The 27,910-nt window shown below is 42.3% G+C and overlaps 2 protein-coding genes across 3 annotated transcripts; one reads left to right on the top strand and one right to left on the bottom strand.

Annotated features, from left to right (window-relative positions):
• Positions 1-582: 582 nt before the first annotated feature.
• Positions 583-5,188, bottom strand: LOC139835635 (uncharacterized). The gene is made up of 4 exons (XM_071825493.1): positions 5,110-5,188; positions 3,494-4,485; positions 1,558-3,450; positions 583-996 (listed from the first exon to the last, which is right to left on the bottom strand). Exons 1-4 carry the CDS (start codon positions 5,186-5,188, stop codon positions 583-585), a joined length of 3,378 nt encoding a protein of 1,125 aa, XP_071681594.1.
• A 990-nt stretch (positions 5,189-6,178) lies between these two features.
• Positions 6,179-9,336, top strand: LOC127322094 (uncharacterized). Of its 2 annotated transcripts, none has more exons than XM_071826303.1 (7): positions 6,179-6,374; positions 6,712-6,836; positions 6,918-6,953; positions 7,823-7,987; positions 8,067-8,246; positions 8,426-8,629; positions 8,708-9,336. In XM_071826303.1, the coding sequence occupies exons 1-7, from the start codon at positions 6,323-6,325 to the stop codon at positions 9,014-9,016; spliced, it is 1,071 nt and encodes a 356-aa protein (XP_071682404.1). In that variant the 5' UTR covers positions 6,179-6,322; the 3' UTR covers positions 9,017-9,336. The 2 variants fall into 2 exon arrangements, with proteins under 2 accessions (XP_071682404.1, XP_051207012.1); XM_051351052.2 differs by having other exon boundaries at positions 6,180-6,382.
• Positions 9,337-27,910: the final 18,574 nt, after the last annotated feature.

The following is a 27,910-nucleotide window of genomic DNA, read 5'->3' as shown; positions in this document are numbered from 1 at the left end:
TTGACGATGATCGGAGGAGAAGGGGGAGGAGTGAGCGCCGCGGCGCTAGAGCCGTCGAGTGTTGAACAAGAAAGGACATGGATGATAAAATATATAGTTGATTATTGCTTGGTCCTCCCAGCCACCCCTCCTGCTCCTTATATACCGAAGCAGGCCAAGCAAGGTCATTACAGCGCTTAACAATGACTTAATTAAGCTAAACTACAGGATCACAACACTAACAGGTTCTAGAGATCCTAGCCGTGGACTAGCCATCCTACGGTTGCTGTCGTCTTGCCAACTGACGGAGCCTGACAAGACCCCCCTCCTGAGCTCAGACTTCAGGGCTGAAAATCTGGATATGCCTTTTGTATGAACTCCGCATCCTCCCAAGTAGCTTCGGCACTTGTCATAGTGTCCCAGTGTATGAACCATTGTGGTATTGCCACATCATATTCACCAGTCGAGCGAGGTACGATGCGTCTTTGGATCACAGCAATGGGAACCGTCTTTACCTTGCCGTCGTTGGTGACCATTGGTAGAATTGGATTAGGTACTGCGTGTTCTCCCTTGTGTTTCTTCAGGTGGCTAACATGGAATACATCATGTAGTTTGCAATGTGCTGGGAGCTGAAGCTGATAGGAGACCTGACCAAACTTGTGCAGCAACCTTGGGAGGATTTTGCATGCCCAGAGCAGACTCCCTGTAAGATTTCATTTTCAGATAAACCAGGTCACCCACTTCGAATTGTCTCTCGATTCTGTTGGCATCTGCATATTTCTTTATGCGTAGTTGTGCTTTTGTCAAGTTGTGCTGAAGAATTTTTACCATGCTTTCCTTTTCTTGCTGGTCAATAGCTGATGCTTGTTGTTGCTCAAACGGGACAGGAATTTGCTGGAGCAGTGGAGGAGGATACACATATAATGCTTGGAAAGGAGACATCTGTATAGCTGAGTGAAATGAGTAATTGTACCACCACTCAGCTGAGTGTAACCAATCACACCACTTTTTCGGTTCCTGGAAGGCCATGCACCACAAATATTGTTCAGGCACTGATTTACTCGCTCATTTGGCCATCTGTTTCAGGATGGTAACCTGTGCTGTAGTGGAGCTTGGTGTTGTAGGAAGAAAGAATTTGTTTCCACAGATGACTTGTAAACACATGGTCTCTGTCACTGACAATGCTGGAAGGAGGGCCATGAAGCTTGATGATATGTTTTGAGAACAAATCAGCCACTGTTTGCACTGTGTATGGGTGTGCCAGGGGAAGAAAATGTGCATATTTAGTGAGGCGATCAACCACTACCAATATCACTTTTTTCCTCTCGATTTAGGCAGGCCTGAGATGAAATCCATGCTGATAGCAGCCCATTTTTGCTGTGGGATCGGCAGTGGTTGCAGAAGACCAGGATAGGGCAGTCTTTCTGTTTTTGCTATTTGGCATATGGGACACATAGCCACTTTGTCAGTCACATAGTTCTTGAGCTTGGGCCAATAAAATGATTGTTGTATGCGATGCAGTGTTGCCTTGATGTCTGAGTGACCCCCAAATGTTGAGGAGTGAAATGTGTCAAATACCTTGTCTCTGAGTTTGGTGGAGCTGCCAATGTATATCTTGCCCTTGAAACGCAAGATGCCAGATTGCAAGGTGAAGTGGTTGTTGCTAGCCTCATCAATGGACAACTCTTGTAATAATTTGGTGCAATCAGTGTCATTCACATAGGAGTTTTGTACCTCTGAGATCCATTTGGGAATGATCAGTGTCGTTTGGTGACAGGCGGAAATGGAATTGTTGTTTTGGTGCTCCATCTCATCATCCTGGAATTGCCTTGATAGGGCATCAGCCACTGTGTTCTCTTTTCCTTTCTTGTATTCAATTTTGTAATCGAATTCCAGCAGTTTCAGGAGTAATTTGTGTTGCACACCGTCCACTAATCTTTGCTTGCCCACATACTTCAAAGCTTGCTGATCTGTCTTTATGATCACTTGATTTCCCAGGAAGTAGTGTCTCCATTTTTTGAGAGCATGTAATATGGCTAATGCTTCTTTTTCATACACAGACATTGCATCTGTTTTCGGGCCCAAGCATTGGCTAAAAAATGCTATGGGTCGTCCCTCTTGCATCAATACTGCACCCAAGCTAGATTTGCATGCATCTGTCTCCAACACAAATGGAATGGTGAAGTCAGGGAGTTTCAGCATTGGTGGAGTGGACATGATTGTTTTTAGCTTCTGAAATGCTTCCTCTTGTTGTTGTCCCCACTGAAAGTTGTCCTTCTTGAGTGCATGGTATAATGGCTGACAAATAGTGGAGTAACCCTGGATGAACCAGCGGTAGTACCCTGTCAACCCAAGAAAACCACGCAACTTCTTCAATGTTTTTGGAGTTTTCCATTCCACAGTATCTTTTATTTTGGCTGGGTCTGTCGCCACTCCTTGGCCAGATATAATGTGGCCTAGATATTCCACTGATGGCTGACCAAAGGTACACTTTTCCAGTTTTGCTTTGAGCTGATTATCCTTCAGGACTTGCAACACTGCTTGCAAATGGAGCTTGTGCTGTTCTTTACTAGGACTGTAGACAAGTATGTCGTCGAAGAAAACGAGGGCAAATTTTCGGAGGTATTTGGCAAATATTTGGTTCATGAGCTGCTGAAAGGTTGCTGGGGCATTACTCAACCCGAATGGCATCACTAGATACTCATAGTGGCCTAAATGAGTGGAAATCCCAGTTTTATGGACATCTTCCTCTTTCATCCTTATCTGGTGGTAGCCTGATCTGAGATCAATTTTGGAAAAAATGGTGGCTCCATGTAGCTCATCAAGCAGGTCTTCAATTACAGGAATAGGGAATTTGTTCTTGACTGTTAGCTCATTCAGACCCCTGAAATCAACACAGAGGCGCCAGCTCTTATCCTTTTTGCGCACCAAGATCAATGGAGAGGAAAAATGACTGGTGCTAGGCTGAATCTCTCCATTTTTTAACAATTGAGCAATTTTTTTCTCAATTGTGTTCTTCTGATTGTAAGACATCCGATAGGGTCTGATGTTGGGAGGTTTTGATCCTGGTAACAGAGGAATCTCGTGGTCAGCAGATCGGTGAGGAGGTAAACCCTGTGGTTCATCAAAAACATCTGCAAATGCTTGCAAGACATGTTGAAATTCTTCCTGGCTGGTTGTGTTTTCCAGTTGTGTCAGAGTTGATCTCACATCGTCAATGCTGTACAGGATAAAAGCTGTGGCTTCATCTTTCAATAGCTTCTTACACTCCATTGCTGATATCATCGGATCATCCATGGACACCAAGTGATCGTTAAATGTGTGAACTTGTCCAGCAGATTCCAATGAGAAGGTGCGTCCAATGAAGTCAAATGTAACTGGGTTATGCAGTTTAAACAAGTTGACCCCTAGGATGGCATCAGATCCTCCCAGTTGCAGCACACGGAAATCAGCTGTGAAGGGTACGTATGCCTTGTATGAAAAATTGATGATTATAGGCAATGCTATCAGAGACCAAGATGCCACCTCCAGCCACTTTGACACGTCGAGGAGGAGCTGGTGTAATGTCTATGTCATGATCCATGGCAAATTGTCTGTCAAGGAATGTGTTGGTGCTGCCAGTATCTGCTAAGGCGACTGCTGGGACTCCTTTTATCTGAATCAGCAGAGAAATGGTGGACTCATCTGTTGCGCCATGGTAAGCTGTTGCTGATATTTGCATCAAGTGAACATTATCATCGAGAGGGAGTTCTTCATGCTCCTGTTGTGCTGCATGTGCTGGCTGTATTGGATCTTGTTCCTCTTGGACAACATCCAATAACAACTGCTGAACCTCTTCTTGTTGTTCCTCTGGATGCTCCTGCAATATCAACATGTTGAGAGCACGTTGCATACCCGGACATATGTGCCCAGGAGCATAATTGTCTGGACAATACCAGCACTGTCGAGGAATTCTTGGCCTAGCATTTCTGATTGGATTATCTCTTGGCTGGCCATTGCGAATTTGTTGTTCTCGACCAGCTGCATTTCTGCCTAGTAAGGGTGGAGCTGGTACTGCTGGCTGTGCCCTTCTGGTCACTGTCATGTTGGCATTGTGATTCTTTTCATACTGCCTTGCCATGTAATATGCCGACATTAGAGAGACTGGTTGTTGGCATTGTACCAAATGTCTGATGCTTTCACTTAATCCACTGATGAACCTCTCCACAAAGAAATCCGTGGGTGGATAAACTCGGCCTCGTTTCATGACCTGCATCCATGATTCATAGGAGTTGATGTAGCTGTCCATTGTTGTGCGTTGCCTCAAGTGCTGTAGCTGTTCCATAGGATCCACTGTCACTGTATCAGCAAAACGCTCGATGAGAGCCTGACCCAATTCTGCCCAAGACATCCTCTGCAGGTCAATTCCTGAACTGTTCAACCATATCTTGGCCTGACCACGAATATGTGCTATGCCCCAACGAACACGAGCCTCTCCATTGATTCCCACCAGCTTGAAGATGTCTTCTGTTTCCAGCAGCCATGCACGTGGGTTTTCACCATGAAAGGTGGGTAATTCCACATGCGGGGTTCGGATTTGTGGGTCTAGTGGGTAAGTGGTGCTGTTGTTGTAGGTGTGATGGGTAGGCTGAGTATGGTATAGGTTTGTATTGGCAGGGACAGGGTTTGATTGTTGTTGTGTTGTTGTGTTTGCGATGTCGTTGGAAGAGTTGTGATGGTGTGGTTGGTAGGGTCTCTGATATGGCTGCTCTTGGGGTTTTGGCGGTGGTATTGGATCATGCTCTTTGGTGCGTGGGGAATGTGGTTGGTAGTAATGAGGTTGTGTTGTCGGAGTGGTGTGTTGGGTGATGTGGGTGTGAGATGAAGAAGGATTTACGCGAGGTGTTCTTGGGACAGTGGACGTGACCACGGGGCGATTTTGACAAACACCCTGCGGGGACGGTGGTTGCGGTAGCTGATCCGGCAGAAAACGGCCGAGGTTTGGTGGAAAAGGTGGAGGATTTGCGGTGTGTGGGGTGGGAAGTGGTGTTGAAAACTCTGGAATTGGGGAAAGTTGTGTGTTTGTGCGTTGTGGCGGCGTGGTGAACGTGCGGTTCGTGCCTGTGTTGGGAGAGACGGTGGTGTTCGTACCTTGATCCGGCAGTAAACGCTCGATGCTCCCCTGCATACGCTGAATCATGGAGGCCATCTGCGACTGCACCTGCGCCATGGCTTCCATCTGATCTTAGACTGCCCCCAGAGTTGCCGTTGTTTCGAGCTGATGTTGGTGGAGACGTCGCCCGACGGAGCGCGCATCACGATCGGCGCGTTGCTGAGCCCTTAGCGCGGCGAGCTCGGCGTCTGTTGACGAAGCAGAGCCGAGGGTAGGCCTTCCCCGACTCGTGCGCGAGCTTGACTTGGAGCGATGCGACATGATCGGAACGGAGGAAAGGTGCTGTTTTGGATCTGGGGGTGGTGGCGGTTAGAGGAAGAGGGAGGGAGGGTACGTCGCCGGTGCGACCGAGCAGGCGGAGGAACGCGTGCTCTGATACCACTTTGTCAGGGTCCGGCGGTGGATGCCCTTGACGATGATCGGAGGAGAAGGGGGAGGAGTTAGCGCCGCGGCGCTAGAGCCGTCGAGTGTTGAACAAGAAAGGACATGAATGATAAAATAGATAGTTGATTATTGCTTGGTCCTCCCAGCCACCCCTCCTGCTCCTTATATACCGAAGCAGGCCAAGCAAGGTCATTACAGCGCTTAACAATGACTTAATTAAGCTAAACTACAGGATCACAACACTAACAGGTTCTAGAGGTCCTAGCCGTGGACTAGCCATCCTGCGGTTGCTATCGTCTTGCCAACTGACGGAGCCTGACATCAGCGGCGGAGAACCCGAAGAAGAAGACACGCTCCCTAATGGGGAAAGTCGAAGAAACATCAGCGGGACATGGGCCGGCCCAAAAGGTGCGTCGGGGTGTGCGGCACGTCGTATAGGTCGGTGTATAGGATTCGCCTGGGGCGCCAGTGATAGGAAGGAGGACCCGAGAAGAGGAGCACCGCCGATGGAGAAGATGCTCTAAACAAAACCAAAATGATCACGAACTGGGCCGGCCCTTCCAAACCCACTCCGCGAGCAACCGCCCCCAAAAAGCCCATAAAAGATCCGCTAGAGATGCTAACCTACCAGACTCCCTTTAAATTCCGACCGATGCAGCCTCCAATCTCTATCTACTCTCGGCTTGCAATATATGGCGAGCGGCCTGGGGGAAAACGCCTCGATGGCGGGGCGGAAGGAGACTGCCTCGGAGATGAAGACGGATAAGAATCCCTATCCCTTGCATATGGACGTTGACGACGAAGAAGATGAGGATGCTTTGGCGCAGTTGTTTCTTGATAATGGCGATGACGAGGAGAGGTGTGCAGGTTAGTTTTAACCCCCCCGCGCTATATCATCTTCTAAGACTAGTTAGTGTTCAATTGTTGGGTGGAGCCCTGGATTAGGGGGAGGGCTGCTGCGGGGGCCGCATCGCCGGTGTCGACACCGGAGCCGCTATTCGGCAGAAGGGTGTTGCCGCCAGCGGAGGCGAATGATATTTATGGACTGTGTTGGAGGATCTGTCCGCGGCGGGATTAACGTTTGGCCTCTGAGCCACGAACTGACTTCGCTCTTGATATCTACTATTCGATTGGTCAACATAAGTCTTTCTTCGTAATTATGCTGGCCTGAATTTGCTTAAATTCTGATTTACCAGCTGATCTGTTTGGGAACTGTGGGGTGATCTCGGTGCTATTTGAGACGCCCTCTGGCTTTACACCCTATGGCTTTGCAATCTTCGATTATGATGCGGTCAAGCTCACTGAACCAGATGCCTGGCAGGTAATTTTTTTGATTATTGCTCCTATTTTGCTGTTTTTCTCGCAATCAACCTAATTTTTCTGCATTATCTATCCCGTGCAGCATATCTGGGCAGATTTCGTCAATGTGCAATACGCAGTTAGTACCCCTTCCCCCTAATTTTTCTCTGGCTCTAATTTTTAGTATGATGCTTGCGCTCATCTTGCATGGTTCATTTTTGCAACTTCTATTTATCCTCTGCATTGCATGAAGAAATACATGTATTTTTCTACCTTGTATATTTAGTTACACCCATTATTTATCCAGGTATGCATACAACTTTATCTCTTGGAATATACCCATATTAGATTTATTTACAAAGTGATCTACAAGAAAAAATCCCAAGCGAGTCTGACAAGTTTTAGCATGTTTTAGAAATACCTTCATATGTGTACACATAATATAGTATATCCGCCAATTAACATACTACCTATATAGTAGTATGTTATTATGTACTACCTAAATATTCTTGTACACTACATACTACAAGTACATACTCCAAAACAGTGGGTTTAACTAAATTAACAGTCTACACACCAGTTTTCTATCCATAAAGCAGCTCAGGAAGCATGTACCATGATTTTGTTTCTCTTATGAATGCACCCCAAAAGCCTTTTTTTTTTTTTGAACTGTCACTGTGAGTGCAAAAGACATCCAAGTAATAGATGGGCACAAGTTTGGCGATCCTAGGGAGTATTGACATATGCCAAGTTCTGACTAGTTACTGCTAGCTAGGGATAATTTAAGGCCTGACATGGTGATGGTATTACTACCAAGGATTGGCAGCATGTCTTTTTTTTAAAGAAGACATTGCATTTGCTTAGCGCATTTACTTATTCTGATTTACACCTAAATAATTGAGGACTTGAACAAGATTTATCATTACATGCATGTCAGAATTTCGCATTATTTTTCAGTATTTGTGTCTTCTCCCCTTAACATGCTGGTCATTGTTTGTTCATTAACAGGTTATTTGGGCGAAAGCCTTCAAAACTTTTGAGTACAAACGCTACGCCATTAATAAGAATTCTGTTAGTCCAGATCTTAGTTCGATGATCCAGAAGCATGTTGTCAATGGGCAAACACTAGCTGTTGGAAATGAGGATTACAAAAATGTCATTCAGGATAGATTGGTTAGTGTTAAAGCTCCCTTGTTTGCTTACTTCTATGAATAATTTTGAGCACCAAACTTTTTTGCTGATATTATTTCAGAGAATACCCTGCGTGTACAGTCGTGTTGTCAAGGAGTTGATGTGGGGCTTGATGATTCAGATCCAGCATTTTCTGCCTGTGATAAATTCTCAGATGATTAATGAGGATCGCTTCCCGATGAGTGAGGGGATGATATTTCTCCTGGAGCACCATAACTTTGACATCAATCCACATATGATGGTCAGCCCATTACTTCCTTCCCCATATGTTTGACATTGAAGTCCTTCCTGTTTCATTGCCCCAGTGTGCCATTATTTTTCACACCGACCCAAGTATTTTTCTTCAATATTGTTTCTTGGATTCTGCCTTCATGAGTTTTTTCTCTCTATTATTGATGTAGCATTGCTCCTTGTATGCAGGTTACTAAACGTATTATTGAGATGGCAGGCATCTTGTATGAGTGTGATCGTTGTGTGAAAAAATATGATACCTTCTTGCGCTTAGCTGCTCAGCACCTTATGAAAATATCTCGCATTAACACTTCTCATTGGGATTTAATGAAACTTGCGACCGCATTCAAGATGATATGTGACCCTGAAGATGAAATTTCAGATGCCAGACGGGTAAATTGCAATATATTGGGGATGTGTACGGACTTGATGAAAGTTGTCATTAATCTAATGCCAGTGTGTTTCTTTCAGCTGTTCTCAGAACAACTGTTGAAGAGGTTGGCGAGGGATGCACCTCGATATCAAGATAAAATCTTGAAGGATCCTTACTCTGAAGTTTATAAAGAAATGTTCTCTGCACGAAAAATGAGGCTTGAGGCGGGTAGAGTGTTGGTCAGTTTGCTTAAGCGGGCCAAAAAAGCATATGATGATGAACAGGCAGGCAAAGCTGCAAGTGACCATGAAATTGGTCCTGACAGGAAGAAGATTTGTCGTGGTTTCGTCCCTGTCATGATTGATGAACTTACAGAGTGGCATACCGTGCTTTCAGAAAAAACGTAAAGAAATACAGGTACACTTAATGCTCCATAGGGGCACACACTCAGATCTACAGGCACCCACTTAACATGACGAACATATCAGGCATCTTATCTATGGACATCCATCCTTCGAAGGTTTCTGTGTTACTACACCTTGCTTTGTATATTCTACTAGCAAAAGTGCCCGGGCGTTGCATCGGGAGAAATAAACACTCAAATGCATCATGATATGATCAGTGATGGCACTACTCCTGCCTTGTGCCAACGAAAAAAGTGTTTACATTTTGTTCTATTCATGATGAACATGATTAAAAAAGCCATGGATGAGATGCTTAAAAGTTACTTTAAACATGCCTAGAAAAATATGCTTATGCATTACGAAGGATTGATTTACGTTATCAGAAGAGATAAAAAATGGATATTAATTGTGTGATGCCAAAACTGAAATATATTAGTACAGAAATCTTTTGAAATGATGGATCACTGCTAATTTTAGGAGGAATTAAATAATTAGCATCCTAGGATTAAATAGAAAATTCCAAAATATAGCCAACTCAGCAAAAATATCTCTCAAATGTAAATCATGGGTTTATGTTTGAATTGTTAGTCAGATGAGGACCTGGACTAACAAAGTTCTGTTAGATGGCGGAATGCTCCATCAGTACGGTACAAAGGTTATAATGGGTCCAATATAAATCACACGCATCCATAGTTCCGTGCACAATACACATTGTTGCTGATGTGCACAGTCGAATGTGAGTGTGGAGTAGGTGCACCAATTTGAAGATGAGCTGAGCCAGCCGAGCCAGGCCCAAGTGGCCCAAGTCCAGCCTGCAGACGAACCCTACCACGTGGTCCACGTCGCCTTCCTCGTTCCCCTTCAACCCCTGCTAGCGCCGCCAGGAGTCCCAGCTCATGTCTCCTTCGACCTGTCCAACCCATCTTCATCCCTACATTCTCCCTGACCTCCTCGCCGCGGGGTCAATCCTCGACCTGGAGAGCTCGCGCAATATGCTGAATCTCTTTATTCCTGCAATGAATTCCTGCAAAAGGTTAGCAACCGCAGGTGGCAAAGAAGGAGGCATATCCTCAAATGAAAACAGAACTTCTTTGCAAATAATAGCATAGCATTGAGTAGTGTTCACATCAAGTTCAACAATATCAGATTTGCTAGCAAGCAAACACGGATTCTTCAAACGAATTTCAGTAGCATGGTTTGAATCAGATTTAGTAGTAGTCTTATGAGGCACAAAATCTGCAGCAACAATCTGATTTTCACTCTTATTTTTCTCCTCGTTTTTTACTCTACTAGCTCTAGCAAGATCATCTTTTAGTATTTGTTCAGGAGTCATAGGTTTGAGACCAATTTTCTTTCCATCATGCATAAGAGAATACTGATTAGTTCTACCATTATGAACAGATTCTCTATCAAATTGCCAAGGTCTACCAAGTAACAAAGAACAAGCTTGCATAGGTACAACATCACAATCAACAAAATCAGAATATGTACCAATAGTAAAATGCACACGTGTAGTTCTTGTTACCTTGAGCTTCCGAGAGCTCTCAAACCATTGAATGTAGTATGGATGTGTGCGCTCTCTTGTAGAGAGAGAAAGCTTCTCCACCATGTCAACGCTAGCCAGATTATTGCAGCTCCCTCCATCAATGATGATCCTTATGGCTCGCTCTTTTACAACGCCTCTTGTTTGGAACAGATTGTGGCGTTGATCATGCTCAGATTTGCTCAATTGCATGCTCAAGACACGCTGTGCAACTAAGCTCCTGTACTGATCAGCAGTGTCAGATTCCATTACCTCCATCTCTCTCTCAGAATCAGAATTGGCGCCATCACGTGCAGCAATAAGGGCCAATGTGTCTTCATCAAAATCACTTGCAGAATCATATTCTCCATCTTCACGCACCAACATCACACGCTTGGTTCTACATTCTCTCTCTATGTGACCAAATCCCAAGCATTTGCGACATTGAATGTCGCGCGTCTTCCCCGTGGAGGCCATGGAAGATGAACTCCGAGGAGGACCAGAAGATGGTGGTGGAGTAGCAGCAGGTGGCGCTCGTGATGCAGGCGCAGTGTACTTGGATAGGTGCTGGTGTAGTCCCACGAGATGGTGGCGCTGATTGTCGCGGAGACCACGACGTTGTACGACCTACAGAAATATTAGCTCATCTCCATGGTGGTTGACGATCCTGCACTTCACGTTCAGCTTTGCAAGCAAGATGAAACAAGCGAGTAATAGTGTTGTACTCCTTATAATCTAAAATATGATGAATCTCTTTATTCAAATCACCAAAGAAACGTGCAAGCATAGCCTCATTATCCTCTACAATACCACAACGAATCATGCCAGTTTGCAATTCTTGATAATAGTCTTCTACAGAATTTTTGCCTTGTTCTAAGCGAGACAATTTTTTTCAGCAAATCACATTGATAATGTGGAGGAACAAAACGAGTACGCATGGCAAGTTTTAAATCAACCCAATTAGTAGGAATATTTGTTGGATGTGCTCTACAATATTCAGACCACCAAATAGAAGCAAAATCTTTGAATTCACAAGTAGCAGCACTAACACGCAAGTGATCAGGGTATTTTAAACGTGCAAAGCGTTGTTCTACTTCCAATTCCCATGTAAGATATGCATCAGGATTATATCTACCCTCAAATGGCGGAATATTCAATTTAAGTTTAGCAACATGATCATCATCATTACGTACCGGGCGTGGAGGTGGACGAGCGTTGTAGTTCAGTTGTCGTGGACGACCAGGTGCAGGTTGTTCGACTTCCTCGCCGTCCAGCACGTTCTCCTCGACCTGCTCGTCCGCGTCCGCTTCATAGTCTTTGTATCCCTCATCAGAAGGCGCGTCAGGTGCGGCTGCTGCAGCAGGAGCGGTACCCGCAGGCACATCCGCACGAGGAACGCGGCGTGCGCGTCGTTGCACATTGTCGCGAGGTGGCGGCAACCGAGTCAAAAGCTCCTGGAACTTGGCGTCGAGCTTGGCGTCGAAAGCTGCCTCGAGGCCATCCAGCTTGTCCAGCGCGTCGGTGAGTTTGGCATCCACGTCACCAATGCGCGCATCGGTGTCGCGTGCATGCCCGCCCAAAAGGTGGGTGAAATGAGCATGCAACTGCTTAGACGTCATCTTGGCCGGGTCAACAGCGGCCGGATCACCCAGTCCTGACATGGTTAGTACACAAAAAGCACAAATGTATATGCCTACAAACTACGGAATATGGTGGTTCACGCGCAATTCGTCAAGCAAAATACAAAGCTCTTACAAGTTCTTACCAAACAGGAGGAAGACGATGTAACAACCAGCAAGGATCAGTGGCTCCAAAGATTGCCAAAGCGATTACCATGTGTCGACACAGTGCACGTGGAGACAATATGCAGAGCTGTAGAAAGGCTAATATGGTAGCAAAACAACAATTGTCAAAACAGCAATGCAATATTGAAAGTATGCTCAACGACGGTACTGTGCTGGTCCTAGGCTAGACCGTACTAGAGACGCGAGCCTAGTTCACCAACGATGTCACGGAGCGGCACACAAGCAACGAGCAGCTATGGAGTAATATATGGCGGTGGTTGGCTCCAACAAGCACAAAGGAATAGCTCAAAAGCAAGATATAATTGAAGAACACATGAATTTTCGGGTAGTAAACTTAAACGTCAAAAATCTCAACCTTCCCGACGTTTTTTGGCAATTCTGAGAGTTCCGGAAGCCGCACAACTACAAGGTTGTTGTGGCTGGATAGAACTTTTTCTCCCGGTGATTTTGACTGGTAAAACGTCGAAAACAGAGTTCGTATGCAAAAGTTACGCTCGGTCAAAGTTTGCGGTCGAAAACTGCCCAATTCGGACTAAAATCGACCTGACTAGTGGAAATCGGGTCAAACCTGACTGGGATGCGGATTTGACTTTTTTTTTTGCGATTTTTTTTTCGCATTTTTTTTTGCTCTTCTACTCACAAACGGAAGGCGGCGATTATCTGGACACGACTATGGACACAATAATGGTGGTGCGTGTATACGGATGTATATGGTGATGGCGGAAGTATATGGCAGGTGTATATGGCAATGGCGAAAGTATGTGGCAGGTGTATATGGCGATGATGGCGGTGATCTACGTAAGGTGCGAGTGGCGGCGGCGTAACTAATATGACCAGAACTCGAAACTCTAAAGGAACTAGACGCTAAGACCAGCAACTCGACACGAAGATGCAGACACAAATTCAACTATGCAAAACTGTAAAGACAATGCAAGGCGTGGCAGGGGTTTATGGGACGATATGATCTAAACCCTAACTGTATTTTTTTTGGCTTTTTCGTGGTTTATGGGTATGATGGCAGATGCAATCTACACTAGGAAAACAGTAAAATCTCACCGAGCAACCTGAAATCTGATACCACTTGATAAGGCAAAGGTGTCCGATTATTTCGATGAGATGGGGATAATTCGATTTGTTGGTGGAGTTCGTGCTTGACGATCTGACTACACGTGCAAAGCTCGTGCGCCAATGCAATCGCTAGGACAATCTCCGGGAGTTACTGATCTTGCGGGAGCACGATCAGCCTGACCAGCAAGGGTCTTAATTCCTACCTGAAATCGAGAACAAGTAAGAACTAAAGATGCAATCAGAATATTGCGAATAGAGATGAAAGCTTGATTGATAATGGTGGGATTCCGAATAGTCGGTCTTGTTCTGGGCGTTGGCCTCAAAAGAAGTACACGAAGTTGCAGCAATTGGCTAACTTTTAATCTAATCAAAATCCGAGTCTAAACGTGACGGCTATGGGGGTATTTAAAGGAGGAAAAGATGGGGTTTCGGCCAGCCATACATATGGTGGCCGAACCAAACCCTAGAAGGCCTTTCCCCGTTCAATACGGACTCTAAAAAATGGCTGACTTAATTCCTGCGAAAATAACATGGGCCTGGCCCAAAACTAAAGGTGACGCAGCACCATAACATGCTATGGACGAAATTATGAAGTGAGAAACTCTATATTTCGTCCATGTCTTCATCTCTTCTTATGGTGGCTTCAAAGTTCTGAAATCTCCACTTGCGGCGTCATCTTCAATCCTCAAATGCTGACTGCCATCTCCTCCATGCGTGATCATACTCCAATGCTTGTCCTCCTCATCCATGCTTGGTCCATCATTCCTAAGAGTAACAAACATATCTGATTTAGGCAACATCATATTCTCATGTATATGTGAGGAATAGTTCCAAGAAACGAAAGTACCTGATAGTTAAGTTGTTTGGCACGAGCTCTAGTGATTGGTCCTTGTATTTGTGTGGCTGTAGGTACAACGGTTGTATCAAGAGATGGGATGTCCTCACCAGACAACACACTTTTTGGTACAAATAACTCATAATGAATAAAACATGATGTATAAAACTGTATGCCTCTGCCAGTGTAGCAGGATGTGCAATGATCTAGCGTAACATGGGTAAACCACACATCAGCTGTATAGAATCATGCAAAGGAATATATAAATAATAAATGACAACAAGTCATGTAATGTAAAATGGAAGTTGCATGGCAATATATCTCGGAACAGCTATGGAAATGCTGTGGTAGGTAGGTATAGTGGATGTTTTGAGGAAGATGTATGGCTTATGTGTAGGAGAACAAGAGAAAGTCCTCCCACGAGTTTGGATGTACTGGCGAAGTATGCACAATTCTCAATGTGAGCAGAAGGCAATGCACAGTACCGAAGAGGCTAGCAAATTTGGATGGTGGAAGTGCCAAAAACCGTAGCTTAACATTAGTAAAAAATAACTCACAAGCTTATTGCAAACATCTAGCAGGTTCAACATTAAGAGCATGATTAAAATTTACTCCAAGGAGGGCCGTTCACGGCGGCACAAGTATCCCGCTAGCTCCCTCGACCTTCAGCACAACTTAGTTATTACGATGAACTCTTAGACATGGAAAGCTATCAAGTCCAACTATACCTTCAACTATTTAAGTAGAGTTTGTAGTACGACACAAGCTTAAAGACAACAATCTACTACCGATTTTAACTTACTTAAACAACAAGCCTTACCATCTAAATACCTCAAAACGGTTGCAAAGAATCAGATTATCAAAGCTCAATGATCTACAAGTATTTCATTATACCACTACCCCATGCAACATTTTCTGTTTCCAACCATATAACAATTAACGAAGCAGTTTCAACCTTCGCCATGAACATTAAGAATAAAGCTAAGAACATATGTGTTCATATGCAACAGCGGAGCGTGTCTCTCTCCCACACAAACAATACTAGGATCCAATTTTATTCAAACAAACAAAAACAAGAACATAAAGACGCTCCAAGTAAAGCACATAAGATGTGATGGAATAAAAATATAGTTTCACTAGAGGTGACCTGATAAGTTGTCGATGAAGCAGGGGATGTCTTGGGTATCCCCAAGCTTAGATGCTTGAGTCTTCTTGAAATATGCAGGAATGAACCACGGTGGCATCCCCAAGCTTAGAGTTTTCACTCTCCTTGATCATATTGTATCATCCTCCTCTCTTGATCCTTGAAAACTTCCTCCACACCAAACTCAAAACAAACTCATTATAGGGTTAGTGCATAATCAAAAATTCACATATTCAGAGGTGACATAATCATTCTTAACACTTATGGACATTGCACAAAGCTACTGAAAGTTAATGGAACAAAGAGATCCATCAAACATAGCAAAACAGGCAATGCGAAATAAAAGGCAGAATCTGTCAAAACAGAACAGTTCGTAAAGACGATTTTTTTTGGGGCACTTAACTTGCTCAGATGAAAATGCTCAAATTGAATGAAAGTTGCGTACATATCTTTGGATCACGCACGTAAATTGACAGATTTTTTGAGTTACCTACAGAGAATACTACTCAAATTCGTGACAGCAAGAAATCTGTTTCTGCGCAGTAATCCAAATCTAGTATCATCTTTACTATCAAAGACTTTACTTGGCACAACAATGCAATAAAATAAAGATAAGGAGATGTTGCTACAGTAGTAACAACTTCCAAGACTCAAATATAAAATAAAAGTGCAGAAGTAAAATAATGGGTTGTCTCCCATAAGCGCTTTTCTTTAACGCCTTTCAGCTGGGCGCAGAAAGTGTGAATCAAGTATTATCAAGAGATGATGCATTAATATCATAATTTATTCTAATGATAGAATCAAAAGGTAACTTCATTCTCTTTCTAGGGAAGTGTTCCATACCTTTCTTGAGAGGAAATTGATATTTAATATTGCCTTCCTTCATATCAATAATAGCACCAACAGTTCGAAGAAAAGGTCTTCCCAAAATAATGGGACAAGATGCATTGCATTCAATATCCAAGACAACAAAATCAACGGGGACAAGGTTATTGTTAACTGTAATACGAACATTATCAATCCTCCTCAAAGGTTTATTTGTAGAATTATCAACAAGATTAACATCCAAATAATAATTTTTCAATGGTGGCAAGTCAAGCATATTATAGATTTTCTGAGGCATAACGGAAATACATGCACCAAGATCACATAAAGCATTACAATCAAAATCATTGACCTTCATCTTAATGATGGGCTCCCAACCATCTTCTAACTTCCTAGGAATAGAAGTTTCAAGTTTTAGTTTATCTTCTCTAGCTTTTATGAGAGCATTTGTAATATGTTTTGTAAAGGCCAAATTTATAGCACTAACATTGGGACTTCTAGCAAGTTTTTGTAAGAACTTTATAACTTCAGAGATATGACAATCATCAAAATCTAAACCATTATGATCTAAAGCAATGGGATCATTGTCCCCAATATTTTGAAAAATTTCAGCAGTTTTATCACAAGCAGTTTCAGCAGTTTTAGCAGTTTCGGGTAGTTTTGCACGCTTTGCATTAGGAGTAGAAACATTGCCAACACCAATTATTTTACCATTAATAGTAGGAGGTGTAGCAACATGTGAAGCATTATCATTACTAGTGGTGGTAATAGTCCAAACTTTGGCTACATTATTCTCTTTAGCATTTTCTTCTCTTTCCCACCTAGCACGCAATTCAGCCATCAATCTAATATTCTCATTAATTCGAACTTGGATGGCGTTTGCTGTAGCAAATGACTTAATATCTTTAGTTTCATTCGGCATAACTTTCAGTTTCAAAAGATCAACATCAGCAGCAAGACTATCAACTTTAGAAGCAAGAATATCAATTTTACCAAGATTTTCTTCAACAGATTTGTTAAAAGCAGTTTGTGTACTAATAAATTCTCTAAGCATGGCTTCAAGACCAGGGGGTACACTCCTATTATTGTTGTAAGAATTACCATAACCATTACCATTATTAGAAGGATATGGCCTATAGTTGTTACTAGAATTAATCCTATAAGCATTGTTGTTGAAATTATTATTTTTAATGAAGTTCACATCAACATGTTCTTCTTGAGCAACCAATGAAGCTAAAGGAACATTATTAGGATCAACATTAGATCTACCATTCACAAGCATAGGCATAATAGCATCAATCTTATCACTCAAGGAGGAGGTTTCTTCAACAGAATTTACCTTCTTACCTTGTGGAGCTCTTTCCGTGTACCATTCAGAGTAATTAATCGTCATATCATCAAGAAGCTTTGTTGCGGCGCCTAGAGTGATGGACATAAGAGTACCTCCAGCAGCTGAATACAATAAGTTCCGCGAAGAAAAATTCAATCCTGCATAAAAGGTTTGGATGATCATCCAAGTAGTCAGTCCATGGGTAGGGCAATTTTTAACCAAAGAATTCATTCTTTCCAATGCTTGGGCAACATGCTCATTATCAAATTGCTTAAAATTAATTATGCTACTTCTCAAAGATATAATTTTAGCAGGAGGATAATATCTACCAATGAAAGCATCCTTACATTTAGTCCATGAATCAATACTATTCTTAGGCAAAGATAGCAACCAATCTTTAGCTCTTCCTATTAAAGAGAAAGGAAACAATTTTAATTTTATAATGTCACCATCTACATCCTTATACTTTTGCATTTCACAAAGTTCAACAAAATTATTAAGATGGGCAGCAGCATCATCAGAACTAACACCAGAAAATTGCTCTCTCATAACAAGATTTAGTAAAGCAGGTTTAATTTCAAAAAATTCTGCTGTAGTAGCAGGTGGAGCAATAGGTGTGCATAAGAAATCATTATTATTTGTGCTAGTGAAGTCACACAACTTAATATTCTCAGGGGTACCCATTTTAGCAATAGTAAATAAAGCAAACTAGATAAAGTAAATGCAAGTAACTAATTTTTTGTGTTTTTAATATGGAGAACACAAACAAGATAGTAAATAAAGTAAAGCAAGTAACTAATTTTTTGTGTGTTTTTGATATAAAGAACTAATCAAAGCAGTAAATAAAATAAAGTAAAGCAAAACAAAAACAAAGTAAAGAGATTGGAAGTGGGAGACTCCCCTTGCAGCGTGTCTTGATCTCCCCGGCAACGACGCCAGAAAAAGAGCTTGATACGCGTGAAGCACACGTCCGTTGGGAACCCCAAGAGGAAGGTGTGATGCGTACAGCAGCAAGTTTTCCCTCAGTAAGAAACCAAGGTTATCGAACCAGTAGGAGTCAAGGAGCACATGAAGGTTGTTGGTGGCGGAGTGTAGTGTGGCGCAACACCAGGGATTCCAGCGCCAACGTGGAACCTGCACAACACAATCAAAGTACATTTACCCCAACGTAACAGTGAGGTTGTCAATCTCACCGGCTTGCTGTAAACAAAGGATTAGATGTATAGTGTGGAAGATGATATTTGTATGCGAAGAACAGTAAAGAACAATGTTTGCAGTAGATTGTACTCGATGTAAAAGAATGGACCGGGGGCCACAGTTCACTACTGGTGTCTCTCCAATAAGAAATAGCATGTTGGGTGAACAAATTACAGTTGGGCAATTGAGAAATAAAGAGGGCATAACAATGCACATACATATCATGATGAGTAGTGTGAAATTCAATTGGGCATTACGACAAAGTACATAGACCGCTATCCAACATGCATCTATGCCTAAAAAGTCCACCTTCAGGTTAGCATCCGCACCCCTTCCAGTATTAAGTTGCAAACAACAGACAATTGCATTAAGTATGGTGCGTAATGTAATCAACACAAATATCCTTAGACAAAGCATTGATGTTTTATCCCTAGTGGCAACAACACATCCACAACCTTAGAACTTTCTGTCACTGTCCCAGATTAAATGGAGGCATGAACCCACTATCGAGCATAAATACTCCCTCTTGGAGTTACAAGTATCAACTTGGCTAGAGCCTCTACTAGCAACGAAGAGCATGCAAGATCATAAACAACACATATATGATAGATTGATAATCAACATAACATAGTATTCCATATTCATCGGATCCCAACAAACACAACATGTAGCATTACAAATAGATGATCTTGATCATGATAGGCAGCTCACAAGATCTAACATGATAGCACAATGAGGAGAAGACAACCATCTAGCTACTGCTATGGACCCATATTCCAGGGGTGAACTACTCACACATCAATCCGGAGGCGATCATGGTGATGAAGAGTCCTCCGGGAGATGATTCCCCTCTCCGGCAGGGTGCCGGAGACGATCTCCTGAATCCCCCGAGATGGGATTGGCGGCGGCGGCGTCTCTGGAAGGTTTTCCGTATCGTGGCTCTCGGTACTAGGGTATTCACGGTGAAGACTTTAAGTAGGCGGAAGGGAAGAGTCGGAGGGCTGACGAGGGGCCCACATGCTAGGGCGGCGCGGGCCCCCCTTAGGCCGGGCGGCCCTAGTGTGGCGGCGCCTCGTCGCCCCACTTCGTAATCCTTTCGGTCTTCTGGAAGCTTCGTGGAAAAATAAGACCCTGGGCGTTGATTTCGTCCAATTCCGAGAATATTTCCTTTGTAGGATTTCTGAAACCAAAAACAGCAGAAAACAACAACTGGCTCTTCGGCATCTTGTCAATAGGTTAGTGCCGAAAAATTCATAAATATGACATAAAGTGTGTATAAAACATGTGAGTATCATCATAAAAGTAGCATGGAACATAAGAAATTATAGATACGTTTGAGACGTATCATTGCCATGGACCTTGACGGCTTGACGCTATGCTGACGATGATGGAGATCATGCCCGGTGATGATGGAGATTATGTCCGTGCTTTGGAGATGAAGATCAAAGGCGCAAAGACTAAAGGGCCATATCATATCACATATGAATTGCATGTGATGTTAATCCTTTATGCATCTTATCTTGCTTAGATCGCGACGGTAGCATTATAAGATGATCCCTCACATTAGTATCAAGATAATAAAGTGTTCTCCCCTCGTATGCACCGTTGCTACAGTTCATCGTTTTGAAGCATCTCGTGATGATCGGATGTGATAGATTCTACGTTCACATACAACGGGTGTAAGCCATGTTGCACACGCGGAAATACTTGGGTTTGCTTAACGAGCCTAGCATGTACAGACATGGCCTCGGAACACAGGAAACCAAAAGGTTGAACACGAGTCATATGGATGATATGATCAACATGTTGATGTTCACCGTTGAAGCTACATCATCTCACGTGATGATCGGTTTTGGTGTAGTGGATATGGATCGTGTGCCACTTAACAACTATGAGGGATGTTGTATTAAGTGGGAGTTCATTAGTAATTAGATTAAAACATGAACTAATTATCATGAACATAGTCTGAATTGTATTTTGAATTAATTTGTAGAATTGGCATCCGTTATCTACCAAGCGCTAGTCTTGTAATTGAGATAGAAACACTGTTAAGTCTGATAAGCAACTTTACGGACTGGTACCGTATTGTTGAAAAATCAAGAAATGATTAAATCCTATTGCAAACTTTTGGTAAACCTCACTTTGATTCAAAGAGAAATGGTTTCAATTAGTACCTAAAATTATCTTGTCTCCGTGAAACTTGATGTTCAAATCCGTTTGAAAAGTAAGGAGCTAAAAATTTTGTTTTCATAAATAAGCAAGGTATAAGATATATGTGATATCTAAAACCTTATTGCAAGATGATAGAATATAATCTAGTGAGACTACATAAACTCATAAGTTTTATGGGAATGTACGAAGGTTGAAGACGCCAGGCGTCTCAATCCTCCAACTAGTTGGGCACTAACGATATCCGCATATCCATGAAGTGATCGTCCTTAGGATGCACCGTTTCTAAGACTCGTCGTTTCGAAGCATCACGTGATGATCGGGTGTTATAGATTCTACGTGTGCATACAACAGCGCAAGCCAGATTTGCACATGCGAATACTAAGGTTAAAACTTTACGAGCCTAGCATGTACATACATGGTCTCGGAAAGACATCATGATTTGATGGATAAAAATTATGAGTGAAATTGTTCATCACATTAAAAGTTTACTAATAGTGAAATCCGGAACACTTGTCATGTGATGATCAACTTCAAGGTAAGAACCTCAAGGTTATTGGTTTTTAACGAAGAAAACCTAGAAGTTATTGATGTTGAAGTGTTTTCTGAGAATGAGGAAAGCTAAAAGAGAAACTACAAAATATTTTGGCAGAAAGAAAGAGAAGACTAGAAAGTCTAGTTCAGGTGTGTATAGATGATATACATGTTATGAATGTATTCTTTGATTGGTCACACAATGGAATTCTTGGGTATAAGTACCATATTGGTTGGTATGAGATGTCATACAACACAACGCAATACAAGAATACAATGGCCTAAGTGACTGATACTCCATGTACGATGGATAAGTTATTATAAAACTTAATGGTGAAACACACATACATAACACTGACGCTAATATGCCGTAAGGAAAATGATTTGAATTCCACTTATTAGTGCAACTGCCATTTAGGTCATGTTAGAAAGGAACACATGAAGGAACTCCATGCAAATGGATTTTTGGAGTCATTTGATTTTTGAATCGTTTGGCGCTTGCTAATCTCTTCTAAAGAGAATGACTGAAATACCGTTCATAGGCCAAGAGTTGAACGGGCAACTAACTTAGTGGAAACATACATGATGATGTATGTGGTTCACTGAGCATAGTTGTGTGCGGGAGATTCTTCTACTTCATGAAAACTTCCAACAATGAATTGAGTGTATATATAAGGATATATTTATTCAATAAGGAAGAACTTTGAAACATTTGAATAGATTCAAATAAATTTCAGCATGAAGTGGAAATCATCGTAATAGAAAAGTCAAATATCTATGATTGGATCATGGTGAAAATATTTGAATTACGATTTTTAGCGAACATCTAAGAGAGTTATAAAATTGTTCTACAACTCACGTTTCTTGGAGTATCATAGTGATGATGGAGTATCCGAGAGACGTATCCAAACCTTGTTGAGTTAATGATGAGATAAAATGACGCTATTATATTTTTCTGGATTATGCTTTAGAGACTACCGCTTTTACACTAAATAGTGCATCATCATAATCCGTTGAAATGACACCATACAAGTTATGACATGGGTATAAATCCTAATAGTCCTTTCTTAAATTTTGGTATGCATAGCATAAGTAAATAAGTTTACAACCAAAATCGGATGAATGTCTTTGTTAGTTATCCCAGAGAATTTATTGGGAATTCTTTACACTACGGAGACAAAGACAAAAGTGTTTGTCGATGTTTCTTATTTCCAAGAAATTGTTTCTAGCAAAGTATCTGAGTGGGAGGACAATAGAACTTGATAAGGTTGATGAACATGAGCATGATGATCAGAGTAGCGCAACATCAGAAATGGTTCTGGAAGCGGCCACGATGATCATGGCTCCCATGTCTACAAAGTGTTATAGTCATGAAGATCGAAGTACCTATTGAACCTTGTAGGTATAGTTTACTTTGTGATCAAATAAATGATTTGTGAATGAAGGATTGATTTTGAACAATGATAAACCAACTACATACAAAGAAGGTATGATGGACCCTGACTCCGTTAAAATGGCTATGCGCCATGAAATCCAAGATAGGTGAATACTTTTTGAAAGTAAATGGATCTATAAAATTGATGGACTTGGATGGAATATCCTTGAAGAAGCTCGACTTGTCGAAAAGTTGTTTACGACAAAAATTCAAAGAGTTGACTACGATAAGATTAGATCTTCCGTATCGATGCTTATAGTCTATGTGGATCATTCTAGTAATCGCTACATATTTCTTTTATGAGATATGCTAGTAGGATGGGAAAATACATTACTTAACAGAAGTGTGTATTAAAGGCGTATACAAGATACAACCAAGAGTTTTGCTGGTCCTTGGAATATTAGATAGGTATACGAACTTCAATTGGATGAAGTGAGTATCGCGGAGTTGGAATCTTCACCGGATGAAATAGTCAAAGAGTTTTTGATTTCATCAGAAACGATGAAGATGCTTGCATTTGCAAGAAATTAAGTGGGTGCGATGAGACATATTTGTAATACTTTATGTAGATGACGTATCGTTGATTATAAATAATGTAATTATATACTTGATTAAAAAAAGGTTTCATTGAGAATTTACTTCAATGAAAGGATATGAACTGAAACATATTTAGTGTCAAGATCTATGAAGATAGATTGAAAACACATAATAAGTTTAAGTTAAAGTACATAGAAAGAATATTGAAGTAGTTCAATATAAAAATATTAAGAAGGTGTTCCTTTTCATGTGAAGGTTTGACAAGACTTGAGTGTATCTGACACTCAATGAGTAAAATCACATGAGTGATTTTATATCACGAATAATATGTACACAATCAGATGTCCTGTGCTCTAAAGAGTTAGGAGCATATACCAGAATGATTCATGTGATGATCACTGGACAACAGTAAGAATATCCCTAAGTGCTTTAGAAGAACCAAGAATATATATAGTTTTATATGGGGTAATGACAAATAAATTGCTGTAAGGTGTTGCACCGATATTGTTTTGGTCACATATAAAATCTCAATTAGGAAAAGTGTTGATTAAAAGGTAGCACAATAAGCTAGAAGAAGCCTATGCTAGATTTAGATGAGTTCTAGATATTGTGACGGATTCTACAAATAAAGGCAGAGTATGTCATTGTTTTGACAATGACTGAGGATGTTAAGTCAACAAGTTCTTTGAGAACTTGGTGTAGTTCCGATAGTGTCAGAACTTTGAAGCTATATTGTGTGTGACAATATTAGTGACATATTTCAGACCGCGGAATTAAGGTTCCACCAGAAGATTGAACATATATGATTAATGCCGACTCATTTGGAAAATGAGTGATGCGTGAAGACGCAAATGAATTGCAAAATACATATGTCTCTGAACGTGTCAGATTCGTTGACTGTAACCGCTCCCATAAGCAAACATGATAAGCACCATAAGGCCAATGTGTTATATCTTTACAAATGTAAACTAGATTATTGACTCTAGTGCAAGTGGGAGACTGTTGGAGATATGCCCAAGAGACAATACTAAAGTGGTTATTATAATATATCTTTATGTTTATGATAAATGTTTGCATATCATGCTATAATTGTATTAACCGAAACATTGATACATGTGTGTTATGTAAACAACAAGGAGTCCCTTGTAAGCCTCTTGTATAACTAGCTTGTTGATTAATAGATGATCATGGTTTCGTGATCATGAAAATTGGATGTTATTAATAACAAGGTTATGTCATTAGATGAATGATATAATGGACACACACCCAAATAATTGTAGCATAAGATCACGTCATTAAGTTCAATTTGCTATAAGCTTTCGATACATAGGTACCTAGTCCTTCGACCATGAGATCATGTAAATCACTTATACCGGAATGGTACTTTTATTACATCAAACGCCACTGCGTAAATGGGTGGTTATAAAGATGAGATTAAGTATTCGAAAAGTGTGAGTTGAGGCATATGGATCAAGAGTGGGATTTGTCCATCCCGATGATAGATAGATATACTTTGGGCCCTCTCGGTGGAATGTCGTCTGATTAGCTTGCAAGCATGTGAATAGTTCACAAGAGATGATATACCACGGTACGAGTAAAGTGTACTTGTCGGTGACGAGGTTGAACACGGTATGGAGATACCGATGATCGAACCTCGGACAAGTAAAGTATCGCGTGACAAAGGGAATCGGAATCGGTATCGTATGTAAATGGTTCAATCGATCACTAAGTTATCGTTGAATGTGTGGGAGCCATTATGGATCTTCAGATCCCGCTATTGGTTATTGGTCGGAGAGGAGTCTCGACCATGTCTACATAGTTCACGAACCGTAGGGTGACAGACTTAAGGTTTGATGTCGTTTTAAGTAGATATGGAATATGGAATGGTGTTAGAATGTTTGTTCGGAGTATCGTATGGGGTCCAGGACATCACGAGGATGTCCGGAATGGTCCGGAGAATAAGATTCATATATGGGAAGTCATTTTCAGGGGTTCAGAAAAGTCCGGTGTTTTGACCGGAGCTTCTAGAAGGTTTTGGAAGGACCGGAATAGTCTGGAATATTATGGAAGGTTCCGGAAGTTTCCGGGATGACCCGGGCTGTCTAAGGAAGTCCGGAGGGTTCCATAATAGGTGCAACCACGTTGCCTTAAGGGAAAATAAGTCTTTCCTTAATGCAATTTCAGAATTGGCAAAAGAGTTCGAGAAGGAGTAGGTTTTCGGAACCGAAAACCTATCAGAACTCAGTCAAACTTGGGGACAAGTTTATGGACGACCCAAGGGGCCTGGCCACCTATTTAAAGGGACCAAGGAGCACCTCAAAGGCACCTCAAGTCGCAGCCCTAGCTCCCCAAGTCGCAGCACCACCCTGCGCCCAAACCCTAGCTACCCCCTCCTCCTAATTCTCCCGCGGTGCTTACGGTGAAGCCCTGCCGGAGATCTCCACCACCACCATGACCACGCCGTCGTGCTGGCGGGATTCCGAGGAGGATCTACTACATCCGCTGCCCGCTGGAACGGGGAGAAGGACATCGTCATCAACACCGAACGTGTGACCGAGTACGGAGGTGCTGCCCGACTGTGGCACCATCAAGATCTTCTACGCGCTTTTGAAAGCGGCAAGTGATCGACTACAGCAACAACAAGATCTAATCTCGTAGGCTTTGAAATCTTCGAGGGTTAGTCTCATGATCTTCTCGTTGCTACCATCTTCTAGATTGAATCTTGGCTTATTATTCGTTCTTGCGGTAGGAAATTTTTTGTTTTCTATGCTACGAATCCCATCAATATCATCTCCATCGAGATTTGAGCTTGGCTGCATGCAAAGAAACAAAAATTCCTTTTTGGGCAGCCCGACCTACCAAACAACAAGCCAATTTTGGCCCGTGGCTCGTTCTGGACGCGCAAGTGTGCTTTCACCGCTGCGCCAGTGAGCCACGAATCAGGCCTAGGCAACCAAACACGTCCGTAATCGCTCCTCCATTACAAGCACCAGCACAAACATGACCTTGTTTGGTGGTACCGGCGAGTTGGCTAGTCGACCCTCAACGTAGTGACAGATCTTGCCAGAGGTATGCCACTGGAATGTCGCTCATGACGTCGTCTTCTATCTCCTACCGGCGAAGTTCCCGCCGCGCGCTTTGTTGCTGGTGCACGAGAACTCCTCCAACGGCACACTATAAGACACCTACGGCGAACAGTCAATGCCGACCGCAGCGTCCTCTGCTCCTGGTACACGAGACCTCTGCCGAAGGCACACTGAACATGCGCCGAACGGTCACCTGCGGCCGCACCGCCCTCTGTTGGCACCACCACACCGACATCGCCCGGTAGACGAGAAATCAACATTGCCGGGTGAAGCTCGGCTGGATTGGGCATGAGACGTAGAAAATAATAGCTTTGGGCAATGAAGACAGAGAAGAAGCCTGATGCATCGGTACAGGAAAGGTCCTCCCGTCATGTACTATTGGGCCAAAACGGTGCCATGCCTTATATCTCAGTACATGGGCCTATGCACTGTTTAAAAAGGGAGGTAAAAGACGTAATGCATATTAGTATACGCTGCCAAGTCAGTACCACAGTGAACATGATTGGTCCAAAAAAACAGGAGCATATGGACCTCAGAGCCAAATTGCATTTCTGTGTTTTGATAGGATTTTAAGCACTATTTGGAACGCATGCTGTAAAACACATGAATGGGAAAATTCATATGTTGAGGAGTTATATGTACTCCCTCCGTCTCAAAAAAGTTGATCAACTTTATCTATATACGGGTGTATATAAATATATTTTAGTTATAAACACATTCGAATCTAAAAAAAATGAATAGCTTTTCTTGAGATGAGGAAGTAACTTAAATTACAACAGAAATAAAAACCATGGGGAAAGTATGCCTCTCTATCTCTCTCCCTCTATAGTCAATAGACAGAATATTTACATCTTCGTTCATAGATTCAATACTACCCCGATTAGATCTACACCTAGATGATCCTGGCATTCTAATAGTTAGAAGATCAAACTTCTCTAGGTATGGTTCTTTGGATATTTCTCCGCCAGATCCCTTTTTCCTCGATCGTCAAGGTCGTGGATTTGGATCGATTCTCATAGTTGTCGGTAAAAGATTTTTTCTCGACTAAACTAACATGGACACTGAACCGCTACGTGAGCATAGCCAGGAGAGGCGATCGGGATAGGTGAACCCATCTAGGGCTCCGTTCTCCTTGCTGGCCACACCGGCGGTTTCCGTTCTTTTCAAGTTGTTTTAAGTGTCTTTTTTAGGACGGTGAGATGGCGGTTATATCGTGAAGTCAAAATAAGGTGCTCCCTGTCCTATCCTCGCTCTGGTGGTGTGTCTAGCACTAGCGGAGGCTGTGGAGTCGTGTGTCCGGCGGATCTCCTGGGATTCGATCGGTGTTCGTATGTTAGTGTGGTTTTATGCCAGTCTCTTTCTAAGCTATGGTTGTCATCATTGGTAATGGTTACTGCTCTAGTGTGTGTT

The sequence above is a fragment of the Lolium perenne genome, chromosome 2, assembly GCF_019359855.2.
Source record: "Lolium perenne isolate Kyuss_39 chromosome 2, Kyuss_2.0, whole genome shotgun sequence".
Lineage (NCBI taxonomy): Eukaryota > Viridiplantae > Streptophyta > Magnoliopsida > Poales > Poaceae > Lolium > Lolium perenne.
This window is presented reverse-complemented; position numbering and strand designations above follow the sequence as displayed.

Excerpts from the sequence above, each read along its gene's own strand:
- LOC127322094 (XM_051351052.2), top strand. The coding sequence starts at position 6,208 with ATGGCGAGCGGCCTGGGGGAAAACGCCTCGATGGCGGGGCGGAAGGAG. Across the intron at positions 7,988-8,066 it reads ATGTCATTCAGGATAGATTG|AGAATACCCTGCGTGTACAG; the intron begins GTTAGTGTTAAA and ends ATATTATTTCAG. Across the intron at positions 8,247-8,425 it reads ACATCAATCCACATATGATG|GTTACTAAACGTATTATTGA; the intron begins GTCAGCCCATTA and ends CCTTGTATGCAG.
- LOC139835635 (XM_071825493.1), bottom strand. The coding sequence starts at position 5,188 with ATGGCGCAGGTGCAGTCGCAGATGGCCTCCATGATTCAGCGTATGCAG. Across the intron at positions 3,451-3,493 it reads TGGCTGGAGGTGGCATCTTG|GCATACGTACCCTTCACAGC; the intron begins GTCTCTGATAGC and ends TTTTCATACAAG. Across the intron at positions 997-1,557 it reads CCACCAAACTCAGAGACAAG|GAACCGAAAAAGTGGTGTGA; the intron begins GTATTTGACACA and ends ATGGCCTTCCAG.